This window comes from Prionailurus viverrinus, chromosome C2, assembly GCF_022837055.1.
Source record: "Prionailurus viverrinus isolate Anna chromosome C2, UM_Priviv_1.0, whole genome shotgun sequence".
NCBI classification, from domain to species: Eukaryota; Metazoa; Chordata; class Mammalia; order Carnivora; family Felidae; genus Prionailurus; species Prionailurus viverrinus.
In genome coordinates, this window is record NC_062569.1 from 87,003,846 (window position 1) to 87,023,205 (window position 19,360).

The window sequence follows — 19,360 nt, forward strand, 5'->3', positions numbered from 1 at the left end:
GCCACTGGGAATGGTGCGAAGAATTTGGTCTGTTTCTTTAGTCATAGGGTAATTGGTGGGATGGCAAGCCAGTGACTACAATCCCTGGAGGCTTCTCCAATGAAGTGCGGAGGCATCTAAATCACCTGTCACTATACTCTGGTTTCTCTTCAGATCGCATAAATCTTTTGCCTTTTAAATCACCTGTCACTAGAATAGAAAGGACTCTGTTTTCTCTCTCTCTGCTCGGACTCCCTCTACAGAAATGGAGGGAACTTACTTCTTATACACTTCTTCCATGAGAAATAAACAACTGTCCCCCTCTCTTGTTTTTCCCTTTCTTACCAAAATGGCCAGTTTGTCTAGTAGCTTCATGGCTTCCTGCAATGCTTCCTTTTGCTCTCTGCCAGTCTGGAAGAAGACCTACCACTGAGTGTGCTGACCTGTGTTGAGGGTAGGGGGTCCAGCTGGAGACCGCTAATATTCTGCTGCTCTGAGATCCAGAGACAAATGAGTGAGATTGAGACCAATGAGGCAGAAAGGCAGTAGAAGGAACAAGGTCTTCAGGCTCCTCATTGACAGCCTCAAAGAAGAATCCAGAGTTGTCTCTGGTCTGGGAGAAGGACTTGTCCTTTGATAGGACGGGGGTAGGATGCCAAATCAGGACTCTGGTCATCAGGACAGTGGAACTTCTGGCTGCAGAGAGGATTAAATAGCAGCACCTCTGATGGGATATCAAATCAGAAGTATGAACATTAGGAAAGCTACTTTAGCTTCTCCATCCCCATGGGAGGTCTCTGGCCATATCCAGCTCCCTCTCTGTGACTATAAGAAAGGCCAAAATATAAATTCTTGCTGGTCACCAGCCTAAAAGCATCTCCTGTGGCTTCAAATTCCCTAGATTGCATGATTAGCTGTGGAGCCTAACTAGAGGCAATCAGAAATTCAGTCAGAAGCCTCAGATGACAAGACATTTCTGTATACCATGGATTTCCTAATCACGGGTCCATTAACTGGGCCATAGTCTTGATTGTATCCCAAACCCTCTAAAACTGGGACTAGGAATCCAGGCAGCTTGTTCCATGGTAGGCAGTGGTCCTAACGCCCAGTGGTGACTTCTGAAGGAAGGAGGTCCTGGGGTGAAGGCAGGCATTGAAGGTCAGGGTAAATGCTGCAGAGATTTGTAATTAAGGACTTAGGCCCTGGAATCAAACTCATGTATTCACATCCCACTCTGTAAGGATGTAACCTACACTTCCTCATATGAAAGTGGTTGTAAAGTGTGAGATAATCCACACGAGTGCAATTATCAAGTGCCAGCACAGAATAAGCATTCAAAATGTGTTAACTAGTATTACCATGGGCCCATAGTCCCCAGGAACCCTAGCCCATCTTGCCAGAGAAGTACCACACTCACATCATTACTCAGCTCATACATTTAATCAGAGGATTTGGGCAGCTGCAGGTTTGTCCTTCCATCCATGCTCCCCCCTCTGGAAGTAGCGCGCTGCTCTCTGAGTGCAGAGGTAGCAGCATCTAGCACGAGTTTTAGTCCCATTAGCAGAGGGCACTCTTTCGGCTGTGGTTTGGTTCATAGCTCTCTGTACACGGTACATCAGGGCCCAGCCTATCTGCTTCTGTCAGGCTTCGGGGCTTTCTTCATATTGTCCAGTCGGATCACAGGGCTTCACCGGGGATGTCGGTTTGGCCTGGACTCCCTGATGAACGGAACCCCAGAAGGCCGACAATCTGAGTCAGAATTCGAAGCCGTGCACAGTGCCCACGGTGACTCCTTACCGCCGAGGCCTGTGTCGAGCCCAGAAAGGAAAGCCGGTGACCTTGATCGGGCCCAGCGTGGATTTAGGGGTTTGCGCCTGGGCCCCTCTGGCTACCCGGGGGTGACCCCGGGCGGTCCCGGAGGCCGCGGCGCAGCTCCTGAGTGAAGGTGTCTTTGAAGCGGGCAGCGCGGCGACCTAGGGAACCCGCGGGCCCAGCCGCAAGGGCTCGAAGGCGCCGGGCTGCGTCCTGGCCGCGGAGCTGGGCCTGCAGCAGTGCGAAGGCTGTGAGCTGCGCCGCACGCCGGATGGGCTTAGACTCCGACAGACGCTCCACCAGCTGCGGGCTGTAGAGCAGCGCGGCCAAGAGCCGCCGAAGAACCATTCTCGGAGCGACCCGGAACCCAGAGGCCACAGCTCTTGCTTCCGACCGACGACTCCCCAAAACGGACCACGTCTGCGCCCGCCCCGCCCCGTGACGACACTATCGCGCAGGGATTGGTCCATAGGATATCCACCTTCTGCGGCCGCTTCAGCGCGTTTCCGCTTCCGCTGCCGCCGCGGCTGCCTCGTTGATCCCTGAGTGGCGGCGTCTTTGTCTACCTCTCTGCACTATGTCCGGCGGCCTTCTGAAGGCGCTGCGCAGCGACTCCTACGTGGAGCTGAGCCAGTACCGGGACCAGCACTTCCGGGTGAGGGAGGCCGGGACGCGAGAAGGAAGGCCCAGGGCCAGAACGCCCAGAATCGGCTTACTGTTGTCTCATTGTGTCGTTTTCCATTCTTTGGTTTCCCGAAAAGCGAAATGAGGCCCGGTGCCTCCTGGGGAACGGATGCTGAAAGGGCTGAATGCCCTTATCTCATAGAGAATTTGAGGCTCATTTTCCTTTCCCTTGCAGCTGCTCCCTGCAGAGGGGTTCCAGCGGCAGTAGTAACGGTGGCTTGCGTTTTCACAGCCAATGGCTTGGGAAGGTGACTTTGTGATATGAGGGGCAAAAGGTGTCCTTTTGACACCTGGAGGGAGTATGGAGGGGCGCTTTCCTGACCCAGGTACTGGGACTTTTTATTACTTTTTTAATTTTTAGAGAGGGAGCAGAAGCGGGGAAGAGTTGCAGAGGGGGAGAGAAGAGGGCAAGAATCCCAAGCTGTCTCCCTGCCCAGCGGGGAGCCCAGTGCGGGGCTCCATCCCGTGACCCTGGGATCATGACCTGAGCTGAAATCAAGAGTGGGAAGCTCAACTGACTGAGCCACCCAGGTGCCCCTAGTGCTTTTTTATTTTAAGTTAGATCAGCTTTTTGTCGTTGTGGCCCTTTCCTTCCTTGGCAGAGTAGATTGGTCCTACAAAGTTCTGCGCAGTGGGCTGGCGAGACACAAAGTTCAGCCTTGTCTCCAACCTTAAGGAGCCCTCGGAGTGGGAAGGTGGACCATCCCAGCTAGGCACTTTTAAGTGTCTAGGTGTCCAGATCAGAGAACTGCTGGGTTTCAGAAGAGGGAGGTTTTAGTTTGTGGGAAAAGGAAAGGCTGCAAATATTCAAGGTGGGCTGTTGAGTATCAGCAGAGGCAGTGTTGAAGTGGAGCAACACTCATCAACCACTGGTTATTTCGTAAACTTTTATCGAGTGCTGTGGCCGAAACTGCTAAGTCCTAGAGGGAGAGGGAATATTGTTTCCGTACCCTTAGAGTTTATAATCTTCTAATAGGGATTGTAAATAGTGGCAAGTAATCATAATCTAGAGCAGAAATGGTGAGGATAAGGGAATCCTGTGAAGATTCAGAAAAGGAAGACAGCTTGTGACAGGAAAGGAGGGACGTGTTTTCAGAAGAATGTGGGCAGGGGTACCTGGCTGGTTTAGGCGGTTAAGCCTCCAACTTCGCCCTGCATCAGGTTCTGTGCTGACCACTCAGAACCTGGAGACTGTTTCAGATTTCTCTCTCTTCTTCCCGCCTCTCTCCTCCCCCTCTCCCCCTCCATCTCTCCCTTTCTCACCTTCCCCCTCTCTCCATCTCCCTTCTCTCAGTCTCCCCCACCCCCTTGCATTCTCCTTCTCAAAAATAAACATTAGAAGAGGGTGGGCATGGAGAATGCAAAAATGTGTTAGTGGGGTAGGGAAAAGTTAATTTTGAGGCCAAATTGAGGATGATCTTAAATTCATTCACAGGGGCGCCTGGGTGGCGCAGTCGGTTGAGCGTCCGACTTCAGCCAGGTCACGATCTCGCGGTCCGTGAGTTCGAGCCCCGCGTCAGGCTCTGGGCTGATGGCTCAGAGCCTGGAGCCTGTTTCTGATTCTGTGTCTCCCTCTCTCTCTGCCCCTCCCCCGTTCATGCTCTGTCTCTCTCTGTCCCAAAAATAAATAAACGTTGAAAAAAAAAATTTTTTTTTTAAATAAAAAAAAAATTCATTCACTAAGCCAGCCGTTTTTAAATGCTTACTATATGCCAAGCAAGATTTTCACTTCTATCACTTTTACAGTTCTCGTTGCTTTAGAAAGTTCCCTGCATCATAACCATCTTGAATTTCAGGTATCCTATAAGATTAAAACTGTGAAAAGTTTCAACTTTTTCTGTTATTCATCTGTGCGGTCTAAAGGACCTGTAACTTTATTCAGATAGTAGTAAGATACTATCATGAGGAATTTCTGGTGTTCTCTGAATGGAACCCACATGAATATTCCTTAAGTAAGTACTTACACCACAGTTGTCTTAAGCTGTAGCTGTTTGTTTGGAATAGGCTATTTGTTTGGATTACTTACATGTGTGAGAAAAGTAGAATTAAAAGGCCTCCTGGTAATTTTAATAAATCAGTAACAGCAGTGATACAAATAAGGTGAATCTACTTTAATGCCTCATTCCAAAGCTCTGAAAACTCAGAGCACCGGGGTTGCCCGGTCAGTTGAATATCCAACTCTTGATTTCAGCTCAGGTCATGATCTCACAGTTTGTGGGTCCAAGTCCTGCGTGAGTTAGAGCACTGTTAGCGCAGAGCCTGCTTGAGATTCTCTCTCCCTCTCTTGCTGCTCTTCCCCCACTCTTGCATGCAAGCAATAAATAAAACAAATAAATAAAATTGATGTTTATTCTTGAGAGAGAAAGAGACTTGGAGTGGGAGAGGGGCAGAGAGAGAGAGAGAGAGAGAGGGAGACACAGAATCTAAAGCAGGCTCCAGGCTCTTGAGTTGTCAGCACAGAACCCGATGTGGGGCTCCAACTCCCAAACCGTGAGATCATGACCTGAGCTGAAGTTGGATGCTTAATGGACTGAGCAACCCAGGCATATTTTTACAAGGGGTGCTGGGGTGGCTCAGTCGGTTAAGTGACCAACTTCAGCTCAGGTCATGATCTCATGGTTCATGAGTTCAAGCCCCACTTCAGGCTTTGTGCTGACAGCTCAAAGCTTGGAGCCTGCTTTGGATTCTGTGTCTCCGTCTCTCTGCCCTTCCTTGCTCACTCTGTCTCTGTCTCTCTCTTTTTATTTTTTAATGTTTATTATTTTTGAGAGAGACAGAGTGTGAGTGGGGGAGGGGCAGAGAGAGAGGGAGACACAGAATCTGAAGCAGGCTCCAGGTTCTGAGCTGTCAGCACAGAGCCTGACACAGGGCTCGAACTCACAAACTGTGAGACCATGACCTGAAACAAAGTCAGACCATGACCTGAAACAAAGTCAGACGCTTAACTGACTGAGCCACCTGAGACGCTTAACTGATAGAGCCACGTTAATCTATCTGACGCTTAACTGACTGCCCTGAAAACGTGTTTTTAATGTAGAATGACTTGTCCTGTGTACTTTTTAAGGAAGTATGGGATTGGGGCTAAGACTGGGTTTGGGTTCCAGCTGCAACTACTGAGTAGCTGTATGACCTTGAATGAATTACTTAACTGTCTTTTCTCAGGTGTAAAATAGGATAATAAAACAGGACCTACTTCGGGATACCTGGGTGGCTCAGTTGGTTAAGGTCCAACTCTTGGTTTCAGCTCAGGTCATGAACTAACACTTCCTGAGTTTGAGCCTTACTGTTAGCTCAGAGTCTGCATGGGATTTTCTCTCTTGCGTGTACGTGCTCGCTCTCTCTTGCTCTGCCCCTCTCTGACCTTCCCCTGCTCACACACTCTCTCTTTCAAAAGGACCTACCTCATTCATTTCTGAGAATTAAATGCGATTCATAGGTGGAAGTCTCTGGCCTGTGGTCCCTGGAGGAAGATATACCTGTTTCTTGTGTATGAGATCTATGTATATTCATACTTAAAAAAATAATAATTTGGGGGCATCTAGGTGGCTCAGTCCATTGAGTCCCCAACTTCAGCTCAGGTTGGAATCTTGTGGTTTCATGGGTTTGAGCCCGGCATCAAGCTTGCTGCTGTCAGCGCAGAGCTTGGGATCCTCTGTCCTTCTCTCAAAAATAAGTAAACATTAAAAACAGTAATAATTTGGAGCATACCCTTCACATTGTTCTGTACCTTTTTTCAGTGTGCTATCTTGGAGATGTTCCTTATGGTTCTACTTTTTTCTTGGGGCTGCATAGTTTTATATTTATTGATGTACCATAATTTATCTCATCATTTTCCTCTTGACGTGAGTTCAGATGGTTTGTCTTTTCCTCTGTTCTACCACTGAACGTGATCACATGAGATCTGTTAGTCTGAGTGACCACTGTGCTACAAAGCATTCAGAGACCAGCAATGCAAAGTCTTATTCTTAGAGTGAAGGAAGCTGGATCAACATTATATAGAGAGTAGTAAGTGAAGAAGGGAGGCCTCTTGGTAAAGTGCTCTGGGGGCCTGAGTGTGGATCTACCCAGCCACTTTCCAAACTGGAATACCACTGTATGGTTGGTGTTAGAGCCTTAACCTGAGAGCCTGAGAGCAGGTCAGTGGGTAGGCCTTCTATTTAGTCAGCATCTGTCCTGCCCATTGTGGAGGCTAGAAGAGGAGATCCAAGATGGCCAACTGGTTTCTATGCCGGCATATAAAATACTAGATCTAGCCCATGGTGAGTCCCAAGTATTGTGAAGTGTGTTGGCTGAAGGCCAGTTACGTTTCTGTCTCTGGCTTCATCCTGTCTTCCAAATTAGGAAGGCTGTCAAGAACATAAGCACTCGTTTTTAGTGATTATTACATTTTCTCCTAAACTCAGAAAAATCTATGAGCATGTAACCATCTCTTCTCTAGGAGAGTATTATAAGGGATACCCTGTCTGAAAATGCATTTATTTTTCACTACAAAAAAAGACCTTTCTAGTGTATTAAACTTGAACAGTGAGAGAAGGATCTAATGCTGAGGATATGGAGTGTGCAGGGAAAAGGCATGCCATTGGGAGCAGTGTGTTACAGGAGGGCTACGTGCAACATGACTCAAGTTGTGGCTGTCTCCTAGAAGCAGTCTGGACCTGCAGATGTGCCTCCTAGGATGTGAACACCTGTATTTCTCTCTCTCTCTCCCTCCCTCCCTCCCTCCCTGTATCCCTGTCTCCCTCTCTCCCTCTCTCCTTTTGGCAAGGAATTTGTGGTAGACTGGGATGATGAGAAAGAAGCTGATTCCCAAATCAGAACTAATTGCCATACTTTGAATACTGTTTAAGCAGGACTCTTCTTAGATTGTGTTGCTTAACTTTTTCTCTATTTGAAATTCCAGGGCGACAATGAAGAACAGGAAAAATTACTGAAGAAGAGCTGTACATTGTATGTTGGAAATCTTTCCTTTTACACAACTGAAGAACAAATCTATGAACTTTTCAGTAAAAGTGGCGACATAAAGAAAATCATTATGGGCCTGGATAAGATGAAGAAGACAGCATGTGGGTTCTGCTTTGTGGAGTATCCTTCCTATGTGTCTGGCATAAGCTATTGGATGAGGGTGGGCCTAGAGTGGCTAGTCACCTGTTGAAAAATTGAGTGAGACCATCCACTAATTAGCATCCCTGTACTTAACCTCTCCTTCTTCCTTCATCTCCCTCTTAACTTCCTGTCCAATGTGTCTACACTCTTGAATTGTGAAAGCTGATAACATTTACATCCTGTTCTGAAATCCATGCTTTTGTTTATAACTGATTCTTTAAGAAACAATCTGTTGAAAGTATATGCTCGTGATATTTACGAAAGTCCAAAGCGGGGGCACCTGGGTGGCTCAGTTGTGTCCAACTCTTGATCTCAGCTCAGGTCTTGAGTTCAGGGTAGTGAGTTCAAGCCCCATGTTGGGCTACACGCCCACATTGGGCGTGAAGACTACTCAAAATGGGGGCAGGGTGGGGGTGGAAAGCTGACCAAAAGTTCAAAGGGTATAGTGAAAACCTCTGTACTATTCTAAACCTAGAGACTGTTACCAGTCTCTTGGGTATCTTTCCAGAAGTGATCCTGTGGATGTGTAGTAGCATACTGCATGCACTAATTTTTGCCCTCTACCTTAGAGATTGTTTTATGTTAGCGTATGTAGGTGTACCTCTTTTTTAATGGCGGTATAATATTTCATTATGTAGATATATAGAACTTGATTTTATAGGTCAAAACCAAACAATTTACTTCTCTGGAAATTGTATAAATGTTGGACTTCCTGGATTTATCATTTGGGGGGTTTTTCCCCAATATTTTTGTATTTGGTCGTTTTGCTTTATATTCTGAGAAATTTCCCAGACTTGATCTAACAGCGTGTTTTTAAAAACTTTTTTGTGTGTCCCAAATTACCATTTCTTTTTTCTTTTGGCAGGTTGTATTTGTGCTGTAAATTTTCCTTAAATGTCTGGTGATCCCTAGGTTTCTGATCATAATCAGGGAAAGGCTAAGGCTAACTTTGTAGACCCCAGCAGATCTTCTCTCTCAAGTTTCTGCCTTGCCTTTGGGATATGTGGGTTTCCCAAATGCTAGTATGAAAGGGATTTTATTTTGTCATACTAACATCAAAGACACTGCCCTAACCCTAGTTCCTCCAATTTGTTCAGAATTCTGTCACTCTTTTTTTATTTGCCTAGGATTAAATGCCTTCCTGCTACCGGGTCGTCTTCCCACATATAGACCTTTAATTAAACCGTTTGCTGTCTCACACTTTTGAGAGCCTCATGTGTTTGCTGTCTCCTTTAAGCTCCTTCAAGAATATTTCAAACTGTGACTTTCTTTCATCAGCAGTCTTCCATCAGCTTTTGTTGAATCCCTGGTTTCCTGATGGCCTTTTCTGTTCTTTGGGTGTATCTTTTCTGTCATTTTAATTGGGTCTTGAGAAGGAAATGAGGAATATGCTCACTCTGTCAGCTTGAAATGGAAGCCCTACTTAACCTATTCCAAACTTGTGATTTTGGTATTTGATTTCTAGGCTCTGCAAGCTTCTTCCATTCTCCTGTCAGTCACAGAGGACAAGAGTGCTCAGATTTTATATCTGCCTCTTCACAGGGAGAACAATGAGAACACAAAAAGCAAAGAAAATCTACCTTATAACTAATAATCAGTCTGAGAATTGGAATGCTTTTGCATCTGTCTTGTAGGTCAGAGATTCACAATCATAATAGCAAATACCCAAAGGAAAGGCTATTGTGGACAGTGGTTTCTCTCAGTTTGCCCTTTTCTCATTCATTCAGCAAAAAAGTTATTGAATGCCTATTATGTGCCAGCAGGGTAGGTGTTGGACACTGGAATTTCTGCAAGTGCTTCCTTACCTGTGTAATTAAAGACATAGAGGGAAAGGGGCGCCTGGGTGATTCAGTCGGTTAAGCATCTGACTCTGCTCAGGTCATGATCTTGTGGCTTGTGAGACTGAACCCAGCTTCAGGCTCTATGCTGACAGTGCAGAGTCTGCTTGGGATTCTCTCTTCCTCTCTCCCTTTCTCTGCCCCTTCCCTGCTTGTGCATGTTTTTGCTCGCTCTCTCAAAATAAGCCTTAAAAAAAAAAAAAAAAAGAGATGGGAAAAAATCTAGATCAGCATTTCCCTGAACCCAGCCAATGATCATAATTGCTTATGGAGGTTTTTTTAATATATAGATTTTTAATGTTAATTTAGTTTGAGAGAGCATGCACATGAGCAGGGGAAGAGCAGAGAGGGAGAGAGAGAATCCCAAGAAGGCTCCCCAACTCTCAGCATGGAGCCCCACGTGGGCCTCGAACTCACAATCCATGAAATCATGAACTGAGCTGAAATCAAGAGTTGGATGTTTGAGCCATCCAAGTGTCCCTGGAGGTTTTTTTTTTTTTTTAATACCACTCCAAAGATAGATTTAGTAGACCTAATTAAATAGATTTGGAAACAACTAACCTGATAGAGCCTTTCCTTCTAATGAAATGCAATGACAATTCCATATGCACTGTAATCTCTTTTTATTAAGGTTGTTGAATATACAGTTTCAGATTTGGATGCTTTTGTTTCTTTGGATAAGAAGTGTGCAGTTTGTGATCCAAACCTGCACTGAACATATTTATACTTTACAAACCAAAATATGGGGACAGTGGGACCAAATCATTATCGGCAAGATTCTCCAGGAAATCTCAGTCAGTAGTCCTGGATAAATCTTAGTTGACCCTGTAAGTGCTTTTGGACCAACCTCAAACAAGCTTGTGCAAGCCAGATTACTGTCTCTGAAATCTATCTGGTTGGATTTGTTTTTGTATTCTTTCTTATCTCAGCTTCATTTAGATGTTTCCTGTATTTCTAAAAATGTTTGGAGAAATGCTATATAGTGTTCCTTAATACTTCCACTTAAGATACTATTCAAGAGCAGATGCAGAAAATGCCATGAGGTACATAAATGGAACTCGTCTGGATGACCGGATCATTCGCACAGACTGGGACGCAGGCTTTAAGGAGGGCAGGCAGTATGGCCGTGGGCGATCTGGGGGCCAGGTATGCAGGAAGGTTCTCTTGGCTCAGGGTTTGCCTGGGATTTCAGTCCTAGTGACAAGATTTTGTCAGTTTATGTTTGCTCTTGTAGAAAATAACTTTGTGCCTATAACCCTCGCTTGAAGGGAATCTGAAAACTAACCATTAGGATTGGTAAATTATAGATTGTATACATTTTCACAAGCAACCATTATTGGACTTCTGCCAGGGCCTAGATATTTTGTACCTGCAAGTGTCTAGAACAAAAGGAAAATGCACTGAAATAAGTTCTAAGTTTTTATTTTAAAAAATAGCCTAACTTGAGTAATCTTTGGAGTATGCTACTTTTGAATGCTGGTGAAAGAGTATGAGCATAATGTTTGGTAAAAAACTGTTAGTACGGGCACTTGGCTGGCTCAGTCAGTAGAGATGTAATTCTTGGTCTTGGTTGTGAGTTCAAGCCCCACGTTGGGTGTAGAACTTACTTTATTTGCTACCCCAATCTTCTCTATAATGTAACTTGTGTTCTTTTCAATTAAGGTACGAGATGAGTATCGTCAGGACTATGACGCTGGGAGAGGAGGCTATGGAAAACTGGCCCAAAACCAGTGAGTGGTGAGAGCCCCATCGTGAAAACTCAGTCCTTTGGCCTGTTCAATTTGCCATGCATTACCCAAGGTCTACAAACCTGTCCACTTGTACCATGCTTTGATCAAGGTCTCTTCTGAGCTGGAAGCCTTTTCCTGGTTTTCCTTTGAAAACTATTAAAGGACAGAATCCAAAAGAATGCCTTTAAATCTATAGTCTTACAATCTTGGCCATGTGTCAGGTTACCAGGTCGGAATTTGTGTTCCATGGCAACAGATTCGATCTATGATGTTGATCTGTCAGCCCCAAACACCACACTTCTTTTAGGAAGATGGAAAAATTTTTAAATGGATAGTATGATCACAGTCTACACTGGGGCCTGGAATTATTAAAAATTAGGTTTGCAGGAGATAAAATGTAATAAATGGGGCTTTGTGCTATGTTGTACAGCTTTGTTCTGTTTAGAAGTCTTGACAACTACATTTGTTTCTGGGTTGAGTTCTAATCTCTAAAGGCAAATTCAGGAGTCAGGGCAACTTCCTAAATTGTTGGAGCAAAAGTAAGCCTTAGTCTGTAAGCCAGGGGATACCACCAGCTTATATGCTATATGTATTAAGACTTGAGTATTTATTATTTTATACATTTTTCAAAAGATGTGTTTTACTTAGAGCTACAGAAGGGTTTATGCATCAGACTGATTTGTTTTCAGAATGATGTTAGGAATGGACTGGGTTTAAAAAGGGTTTGAAGATCAAGAGAACACATAACAAGAACAATCAGAATTGCTTCCCTCAGGAAATGTGTTTTGGCTAATTCTCATGCTGAAGTCTGTCTTGTTTTTTCCTTAATTGTGCTTACGGAGTGTCAGAGCCTGGACAGGGAGCTGATGGTTTCTTTAGAGAAGGGAGTCTACAAAATTTATTTTGTATTCATAAGGCATAAGTTGATTTCTCTAATGTAACTGTTAGTCTAATATAATTTTCCCTGACATATAAGTGAAATTTTCTCATCTATCAACAAAGTATCTCCTACCTTCTAAGGTTTGTGAGAGTTGGAGATGAAGTACCTTAATAGGAACATCTTTCACATTAAAGTATAGGTTCTCTCATTAAGTTCAAGTTGATTACTTGGATTAAGAGCTATGACTTGGATTATGCACTATGTAAGTGCATAATTTGCAGATGTTTAATGAAGACATAACACTCTTCATTTGAAATATTTCTTTTACGCTGTACTTTGAATTAACGTATTTTATAATGTTGTAGTAAAACATAACTCAGATTTCCACAGACAGTGGTTCCTTTTTGAATTGTTGAACCAAGTTATCATCTCTGCCCATCACCTATAAAGAGAGACATTGGAGCTCTTCCTCTGGAATATTTGAGTAATGTGCAGAATTTACATGTCTAATAGCGAGCTCATGAGTCACATGGGGGTAGCGGCTGTTGTAGTGCATGCAAATATGAACATTGCCATCACTGCAGAAAATTCTGTTGGACACTGTTGGGTCAGCTGCTTAGAGCTTACACTGGTCACTGTTCATAAATGAGCTTTGTCGTGACAAGAGCGTCACTCTCCCAAACAGGACATGTTATTCAGTACAAGAGAACACACGTTTATAAAGGCATTTAGTTTATTTTTCAAAAAAATATTTTTGCTAGAAGGTTTGAGTAATTTTACATGATCACAATCTTTAAATAAATTCTTTTTCTGTCCAAAGGTACCATTTAAGTGAACAGCTTATCTAGGCCTGTTTTTGTAACACCCAAATACAATTTGCATTTCTCTGACGGTATATTCCCTAGGTCTTAATTATCTATAGGCCAGGAGGCAGAGCCTCGCACATAATAGAAGTAGGTGCTTTACAACTGTTGATTAGTTTGGTTTCTTAACATAATTAAACAGAGCAGGTAGTCAGTATATTCAATTCACACTATTTATTATTAACATACTTCTTTTTCTCGTGTGAAGGGTCTGATCCACCCAGAGCTCTCCCAGTCAGCCCTTCTCACCCGGGGAAGCAGTGAACACAACTGCAAAGAAAAAGGGCAGGTCTTCCACTAGTCAGGGCTGTTGTTTTGTTCCAACCGTGACTCCCAAGATGACAGTGTCACTCAGAAGTAGAAAATATAATGCAAAGCCAGAAAGTGGGGATTATTGGCAGCAACTGCTTCCTTTCCCTTCCTTAAGAGGTTCCCTTTCTTCTTAAGAGAACTAAAAGTTGAATTAAATCCACATTCATGGCTACAGATTTAACCTAAGGACAAATCACTGGAAAGAAACAACAGACTAGTAATTTGCTGATGGACCGGGCAGCTTGAAGGCACATCATAAGCAGCTTTTAGTTTGTACAAGGCCTGCACTCAACCTCAAAAGCATAAGGTCTGCCCACTTTGTGGGCACCCAAACAATTCAGTGCCAAGCTAGTGACAATAAAACAATGCCTGTCTCTTCCACCAGCAGCCCAGACTATATTTAAAAAATGTCTTTGTTGCAAAGAAGCAATTATTGCAAACATCAGGACAGAGGCCCCTCTGATGTAGGGTTTGGGCTAATAGAGGTTTACACCTAATCACAAGAGGGAAAAGCAACTCTGTATGCTAAAACCGAGTTTCATGAATAGAGGAACATTTTGAACCATACTTAAAACATCTGACATTTAGGCAAAAGCGAGCTTGACAGTACACCTCAAGGTGCCCTATGAAGCTGGAAGTGAAAGGGAAGCGGGACTTGGGCAGCTTACTGTAGTTACCTCTTGAGCACCCCTGCTTGCCTCCGCGCCGAGGAGGTGACCGTTTCTCAGACTGGAGGAAAACGGCAACTCCACTTCTGAGCATTAAAGATTAGGAACACAGTTCTGCCTCTTCTACGTGCCTGGTTGTCAGTGAGGAGGTGAGATGGAGCTCTAAAGTATAAAACACTGTGAATCCACAGCCTAGTTACTGGCCACTGCATAACTGCCCCCTTCTCCCATTAGGCAAATGTCTTACATGCAGATTTGAAAAAATCTCATGTTTGCATAATTAGCTAATGTCAGAAAACCTCAGGATCTCTTCCTCACTTTAAATTGTCATCTTTGCAAATGCTGACAACACAAGCCTAACTGTAGCAGCATAAAGTGCCTCTGATCTCAGTCCTTTTAGCGACCTGAAGCACAGTAAGAAATACTGACCTGGTTTTACACGAAGTCTAGAGGAGTGTGGAGAATGCTGGGGCTCTTTACAATGTAAACACTGGTGTTGGTGCTTGGAATGTCAGGGGATGGGAACCCTGCGTGTAAACATGTTCTGACTCTACCTTCAACTGCTGGAAACCTTACCTCATGGCCAAGTTTAACTGCACGTTTTAGCTTTTTATTTCCAACACCCCACACCTAACCAGGCATAAATCCAAGTATCTTCTGTCATTTACTTGGTATTTGGTGTAAGCTTCTGAGATGCTTACATACACCTCTGTTGTTTTTTCTGCCCCAGTTCAGAAAAGGTAATTGAGTAGTTTAACATGCATCTTTCCTCATTTCCTTTCTTTTCAAATATCACAAAAGGCTAGAATAAAGATGCAAGATCCATTACTTTAATCCTAATGCAGCAAAGTATTAGGACAGGGTCGCTTCTGCTTTTCCCCAGAAGACGAGGTTGATAGAAGTGAAAAAAGGACTCCAGCTCTGGAGTCTCAGGGTTGGTCAACAAGAGGCCAACTGAGGGAGCCCTGCATGCTGCTGAGATCACTAAAGAGGTAGGAGCAACAAAAGTCTAGTAACATCTGCTGTGCTCCTGTGCAAGCAAGTCTTACTACTTTTCCTCTTCTCCCCACCCATCTGCAAAAGACCTGGTCAGTCTTTAGTTCTGAAGATTAATATTTAAACACCATTGAAATAGAAAGGTATTTGCCACATCTTAGACAACACAAGGGTAGTGACAACTTGTAAATTACTCTTGGAAAGGCTGAATTCTCATGTGGTTGACTACTAGTTTGATGGATATTAATGTTTTTTAATAAATCCAGAGAATTCAGTGTTCCAGCAAAAGCCTTTATAAGATTTAGGCATTTGTTGTAATTCTTAAAGCCAAGATTGAAATTTTCTCATGTGTTAAAATAACTGGACCCCCCCACCCCCAAAAGCTGTTGTCTTTAATCAACTCCTCCCAAAGTAGGCACTGCACTTATAAGTGTGCTTGTATAAACAGAACACACCAGTCAGGTTTTGGCCACTTCTCACCCTTTCAAAAGGAATGCAATTCACTCTGCAAGACTCATTTGGAGAAGGAAGTCCATGAAAGGTGCAGCAGGTAAAACAGGACTGGCTTTGTCAAAACCACCACTCCTAGCTACCCTTTACACCCCAGGGAACAACAATCCTTCTCAAAGTTATGTTGTATCAAAAACATCCTGCACTTTTAGGTTCTGGGATTAAATTTTAAACCTGTATTCAGTTCACGTCTAAGTAAATTTCAAAAGCTGCACCAAATCTACTAGGCTTTTTTTTTTTTTTTTTAATACTCTGCACTGCATGCTCTGTCTATATGCATGCGTTTGGATAATAAATATTAAATATGGGGGAAACACACGGAATCCATAAAATTAAAAATGAAACCAAACTGAACATTAAAAAATAGTACACGGTAGCTAGAGAAATGAATAGGGCAAAAAACAAATTTGAGGTAACAATAGTGGCCCAACACCACTGATCTGAAATATCTGTAAAAATTCAAATAAGTGTTTGGAGATTCAAGTAACAAACCATCTGCTTCAACTTGGTCAGACCTTCCAGAGTCCTGCTGAGTTTCAGTCCATGAGCCGGCACTCACACAGCTCCTTATAAATCCTCTTCCGCACTCGGGGCATGTCCTCTTGGGAAAACTGGAAAGGCTGCTCTAAGGCGAGGCACTTGCAGTACTGCAAAGGTCCCAGAAACACTTAAATGGCATATGGAGCTTTGATGCAGACCTAACAGAATGGGGCCTAAGGTGGCATTTTAAAGTTTAAACTCGTTGTAAAAACATTGTTTTGAAACATTTGCCTCCAAATTATAGTCAGCTTTCCAGGTAAGTATATGGTTTGGGGTCTCCCCTCTCTCCCCCAAACAATACTGTGAGAAGCAGAAATTGATGGAGAGGCTCCAACTCTTTCCAAGGTGCTACCTGCTGAGACTGCCACTCCACCTAAAGTGGTCTTTTAAGTGAGAACTTCGGTTTGTTTACAAACCCCAGACATTCACGAGTCAAAGGAATGAGCCCATCTTCCATGATCTTTGCAAATCTCTATAAATTCATGGGTTATACACAATTTCTTCGTAAATGTAATGTATGACAAAATTTTCATTAATCCTTTTAGACCACTAAGGGAACCCACAGCATGAGAAAGCAGTTTTTGAATGTGGCCCTTATTTAAAATGTAATTAATTTTGTTCTGTGGTTAAAGACCACTTGCCAAAGGTTAAAAAAAAAAAGTAGTTAATTCTGCAAATGCCAAGGGTCTACGATACAGACAGATTCAGACCAGTCTCTAGTGTGCCTAACCTCTGATAAGACGTGTACACCAGGGGAGGAGGTATTCGGGTACCTGTGCCTAATGCCAGGTACATAACAACAGGGGCTCCCATCTCTCCTTTCTAAACCCAACAAATTTAATTCACACATTCCAAATTCTGGATAAACAGATTTCTTTACCTGGAGCACAAAGACTCCACAGTCACTGTCATTTTTCTGTTGTGGAATACACTAAAGAGAAAAACAAAATGATCATTAAAATCAGACCAAGTACTCATCTTCAGATAGGAAAATTTGTTTTTATGGAAAAATAAGTAAAAGAAACTTGTCTGTCCAGGACAGCTGGTGTACTAGTATATATCTCTGGTATTTAAAGTGTGTGAGTTTACAGAGGCATCAAAAGAGCTAGCAACCAAATGTATAGAACCTTCACCTAAATATGAGAAATAGAAAATCAAAACCCTGTTTTAAAACTTGATTTGGATAGTTTTACTATCAGATTACTGACAATGGAATCAAAATGGAATTGTGGATCAGAAAGCATACGCCTGGACTGAGTATGTACTAAAAATCCTGCTTAGTAGTCTTCACGTTTCATCTGTCACTCTTTGAAAGAAATAAAGATAAGCAGTATGTTGGGGTGCCTGGGTGGGTCAGTCGGCTAAGTAATTTTGGCTCAGATCATGACCTCACGGTTTGTGAGTTCAAGTCTCACATCAGGCTCTCTGCTGTCAGCGCAGAGCCCGCTTCGTATCCTCTGTCCCCCCTTCTCTGCTCCTCTCCTTCTTGCATGCTCTCTTAAAAATAAACATTTAAATTATTTAAAAAATAAAAAAGAGCAGTATGTTTCCCAAAGAACTGATTATGTATTCTGCCTAAAGGGGAAATGTGAAGGATGTTGACTAAATTTGGAATACCTAGATATTCTAGTTGGGTAATTTTCAAAATTTACAAGTTCAATTCCGGTTTCAACTAAAAGACTAAGTTATTAAAAGAAAACTTAAGCCTAGGTTTAAACCTTAGCATTTGGTGTAGTTCAAGGATGAACAAATAAATCTGGTTCCCTTGGGTTTGGCTTAAAGTTTGTTTCAAGACTCTGCCTTTTTTTTTTTAATAGGTTTGTTTTGAGAGAGACAGACACAGTGCAAGTGGGGGAAGGGCAGAGACAGGGAGAAAGAACATCTCAAGCAGGCTTCCAGCTGCCAGCTCAGAGCCCAACATGGGGCCTGAACTCACGAAACTGAGATCATGACCTAAGCTTCAACCAAGAGTTGGACGCTTAACCGACTGAGCCACCCAGGCACCCCAAGACTCTGCCTCTTTAAGATTGTGCTCAGTGATCTAGACCTAAGTTCAAGGACCCAACTCTATCAGTAGTTCCGATGGCCTAGGTGACACCTAGGCTTCAGTTTGCTCATCTATAAAATAAAGAGGATGCCCATCCCTAAATGACCTGCCTACCTCATAGGCTGTAAGGATCAAATGAGATCACACATGCAAAAACACTCTGAAAACAATAAAGCAGTGACCATAAAATGTAAGATGCTGGTATCTGTAACAGTGATGGGAAGACCTGCCTGAGCACTCTGCCCCATGGACAGCACGAGTGCATATAGGACAAACATAGTGCTGCTTTCATACTGAAACCTTCAAGCCACTGTCTTCCCCAGATGCCTGGTTAAGAAGCCCAGTGCACTTGCTCCCTTAGTGGATCCAAATAGTCACTTCAGCATTTCTGTGGGTCTATGTGGGTCATCCTGGAAGTAACAGGCAGGTGCCATCAAAAGAAAAAGTTCTGTTTTCCTTTCCCTTTTTTCCAATATAACAACCATATCATTAGCAGCTGCCCCATTGATGAAATGACTAAATTTTTCTCCAGAAGCACTGTGAAACTAAGTAGCTAGATGATCAATACTACACAGGTTTATTCTAAGCTGCCTCCCTGCAGCCTCCGGACTCTTACTGGTATCTCCATCACCAGTCTTCAAATGCTTTTAAAGACACCCACCCCTAAGGATAATTCCATCCCCTTGACATGCCTGGGTTTTCATTTTTATCACATACTTACCTTTGTAACAGCAGTCTGCCAACCCTGAAGAAATTCAGGTCTATTTTTTTCTCTGGCTTCAGTCAGCAAATACTTTCTTATATTCTGGTTAAAAAGAAACCACAACACAGATGCTGTGTTCCATCAGTTGGTGAAAAATGGAACCTGCTCACAGCAGATAGAAGCAAAGGAGGAGGAGGCTGTGGCCCCACCACTGGGCAAAGTCTGCACTCGAGTTTAAAAGGTGGAACTTTATTTCTGACCTTTCATTTCATAGTGTTAAGAAGGACTCAGGCCTTCTATACTCAGGTATGCATTTAGGCTGTGGATACCACTGTATGTTTTAATTAGAAGTTTTTGTAAGATGGTCAGCCTTTTCCAGCAGCCAACTTGCTGAATTTGACGTTTAAATATTGGGAAGACAAAAAAAAAAAGACCTGATTACTGCCAATGTTCAATACAAAGAAGGAACCCATGGCAGGAATCAATAATTGAAACTAAATGAAAAACATTCCAGCCTTAGATATACTCTATTTTGAGGGCTGCAGATAAAGGTATCTTGCAGTTTCTAGAAAGTTCTACTGAAACCCATTCTGGATACTAAATACAGTCGAGTCCACTGCTGAAGCTTCTACCAAGATGAAGCCTATCAGAGTTTCAAATATTCCCTTATGCCCTCTACTTCTGTGCATCACTTC

General features: G+C 43.2%; 3 protein-coding genes across 7 annotated transcripts in view; 1 reads left to right on the forward strand and 2 right to left on the reverse strand.

Moving 5' to 3' along the window:
* Positions 1-1,404: 1,404 nt before the first annotated feature.
* NCBP2AS2 (NCBP2 antisense 2 (head to head)) lies at positions 1,405-2,205 on the reverse strand. Its single transcript, XM_047876586.1, has one exon. The coding sequence runs from the start codon at positions 2,137-2,139 to the stop codon at positions 1,840-1,842; it is 300 nt and encodes a 99-aa protein (XP_047732542.1). The 5' UTR covers positions 2,140-2,205; the 3' UTR covers positions 1,405-1,839.
* Positions 2,206-2,277: 72 nt separating this feature from the next.
* Positions 2,278-19,360, forward strand: part of NCBP2 (nuclear cap binding protein subunit 2) — a 33,588-nt gene continuing 16,505 nt past the window's right edge. Inside the window, exons 1-4 of one of the 2 annotated variants that reach the window (XM_047876585.1) lie at positions 2,278-2,446; positions 7,376-7,557; positions 10,424-10,562; positions 11,079-11,146. In XM_047876585.1, coding sequence (XP_047732541.1) covers positions 2,369-2,446; positions 7,376-7,557; positions 10,424-10,562; positions 11,079-11,146 — 467 coding nt within the window. In that variant the 5' untranslated portion in view covers positions 2,278-2,368. Of the gene's footprint in view, positions 2,447-7,375; positions 7,558-10,423; positions 10,563-11,078; positions 11,326-19,360 lie in introns of those variants that run through there. The other variant, XM_047876584.1, reaches the window with a different exon arrangement.
* The window catches only part of SENP5 (SUMO specific peptidase 5), a 50,584-nt gene continuing 43,961 nt past the window's right edge, over positions 12,738-19,360 (reverse strand). For 3 of the 4 annotated variants that reach the window (XM_047876577.1, XM_047876578.1, XM_047876579.1), the window contains 3 exons: positions 18,684-18,767; positions 16,796-16,846; positions 12,738-16,022 (listed from right to left, as the gene is read on the reverse strand). In XM_047876577.1, coding sequence (XP_047732533.1) covers positions 15,912-16,022; positions 16,796-16,846; positions 18,684-18,767 — 246 coding nt within the window. In that variant the 3' untranslated portion in view covers positions 12,738-15,911. The remainder of the gene's footprint in view (positions 16,023-16,795; positions 16,847-18,683; positions 18,768-19,360) is intronic. The other variant, XM_047876580.1, reaches the window with a different exon arrangement.

What these genes read in the sequence shown, in the direction of transcription:
- NCBP2AS2 (XM_047876586.1), bottom strand. Translation starts at nt 2,139, where the DNA reads ATGGTTCTTCGGCGGCTCTTGGCCGCGCTGCTCTACAGCCCGCAGCTG.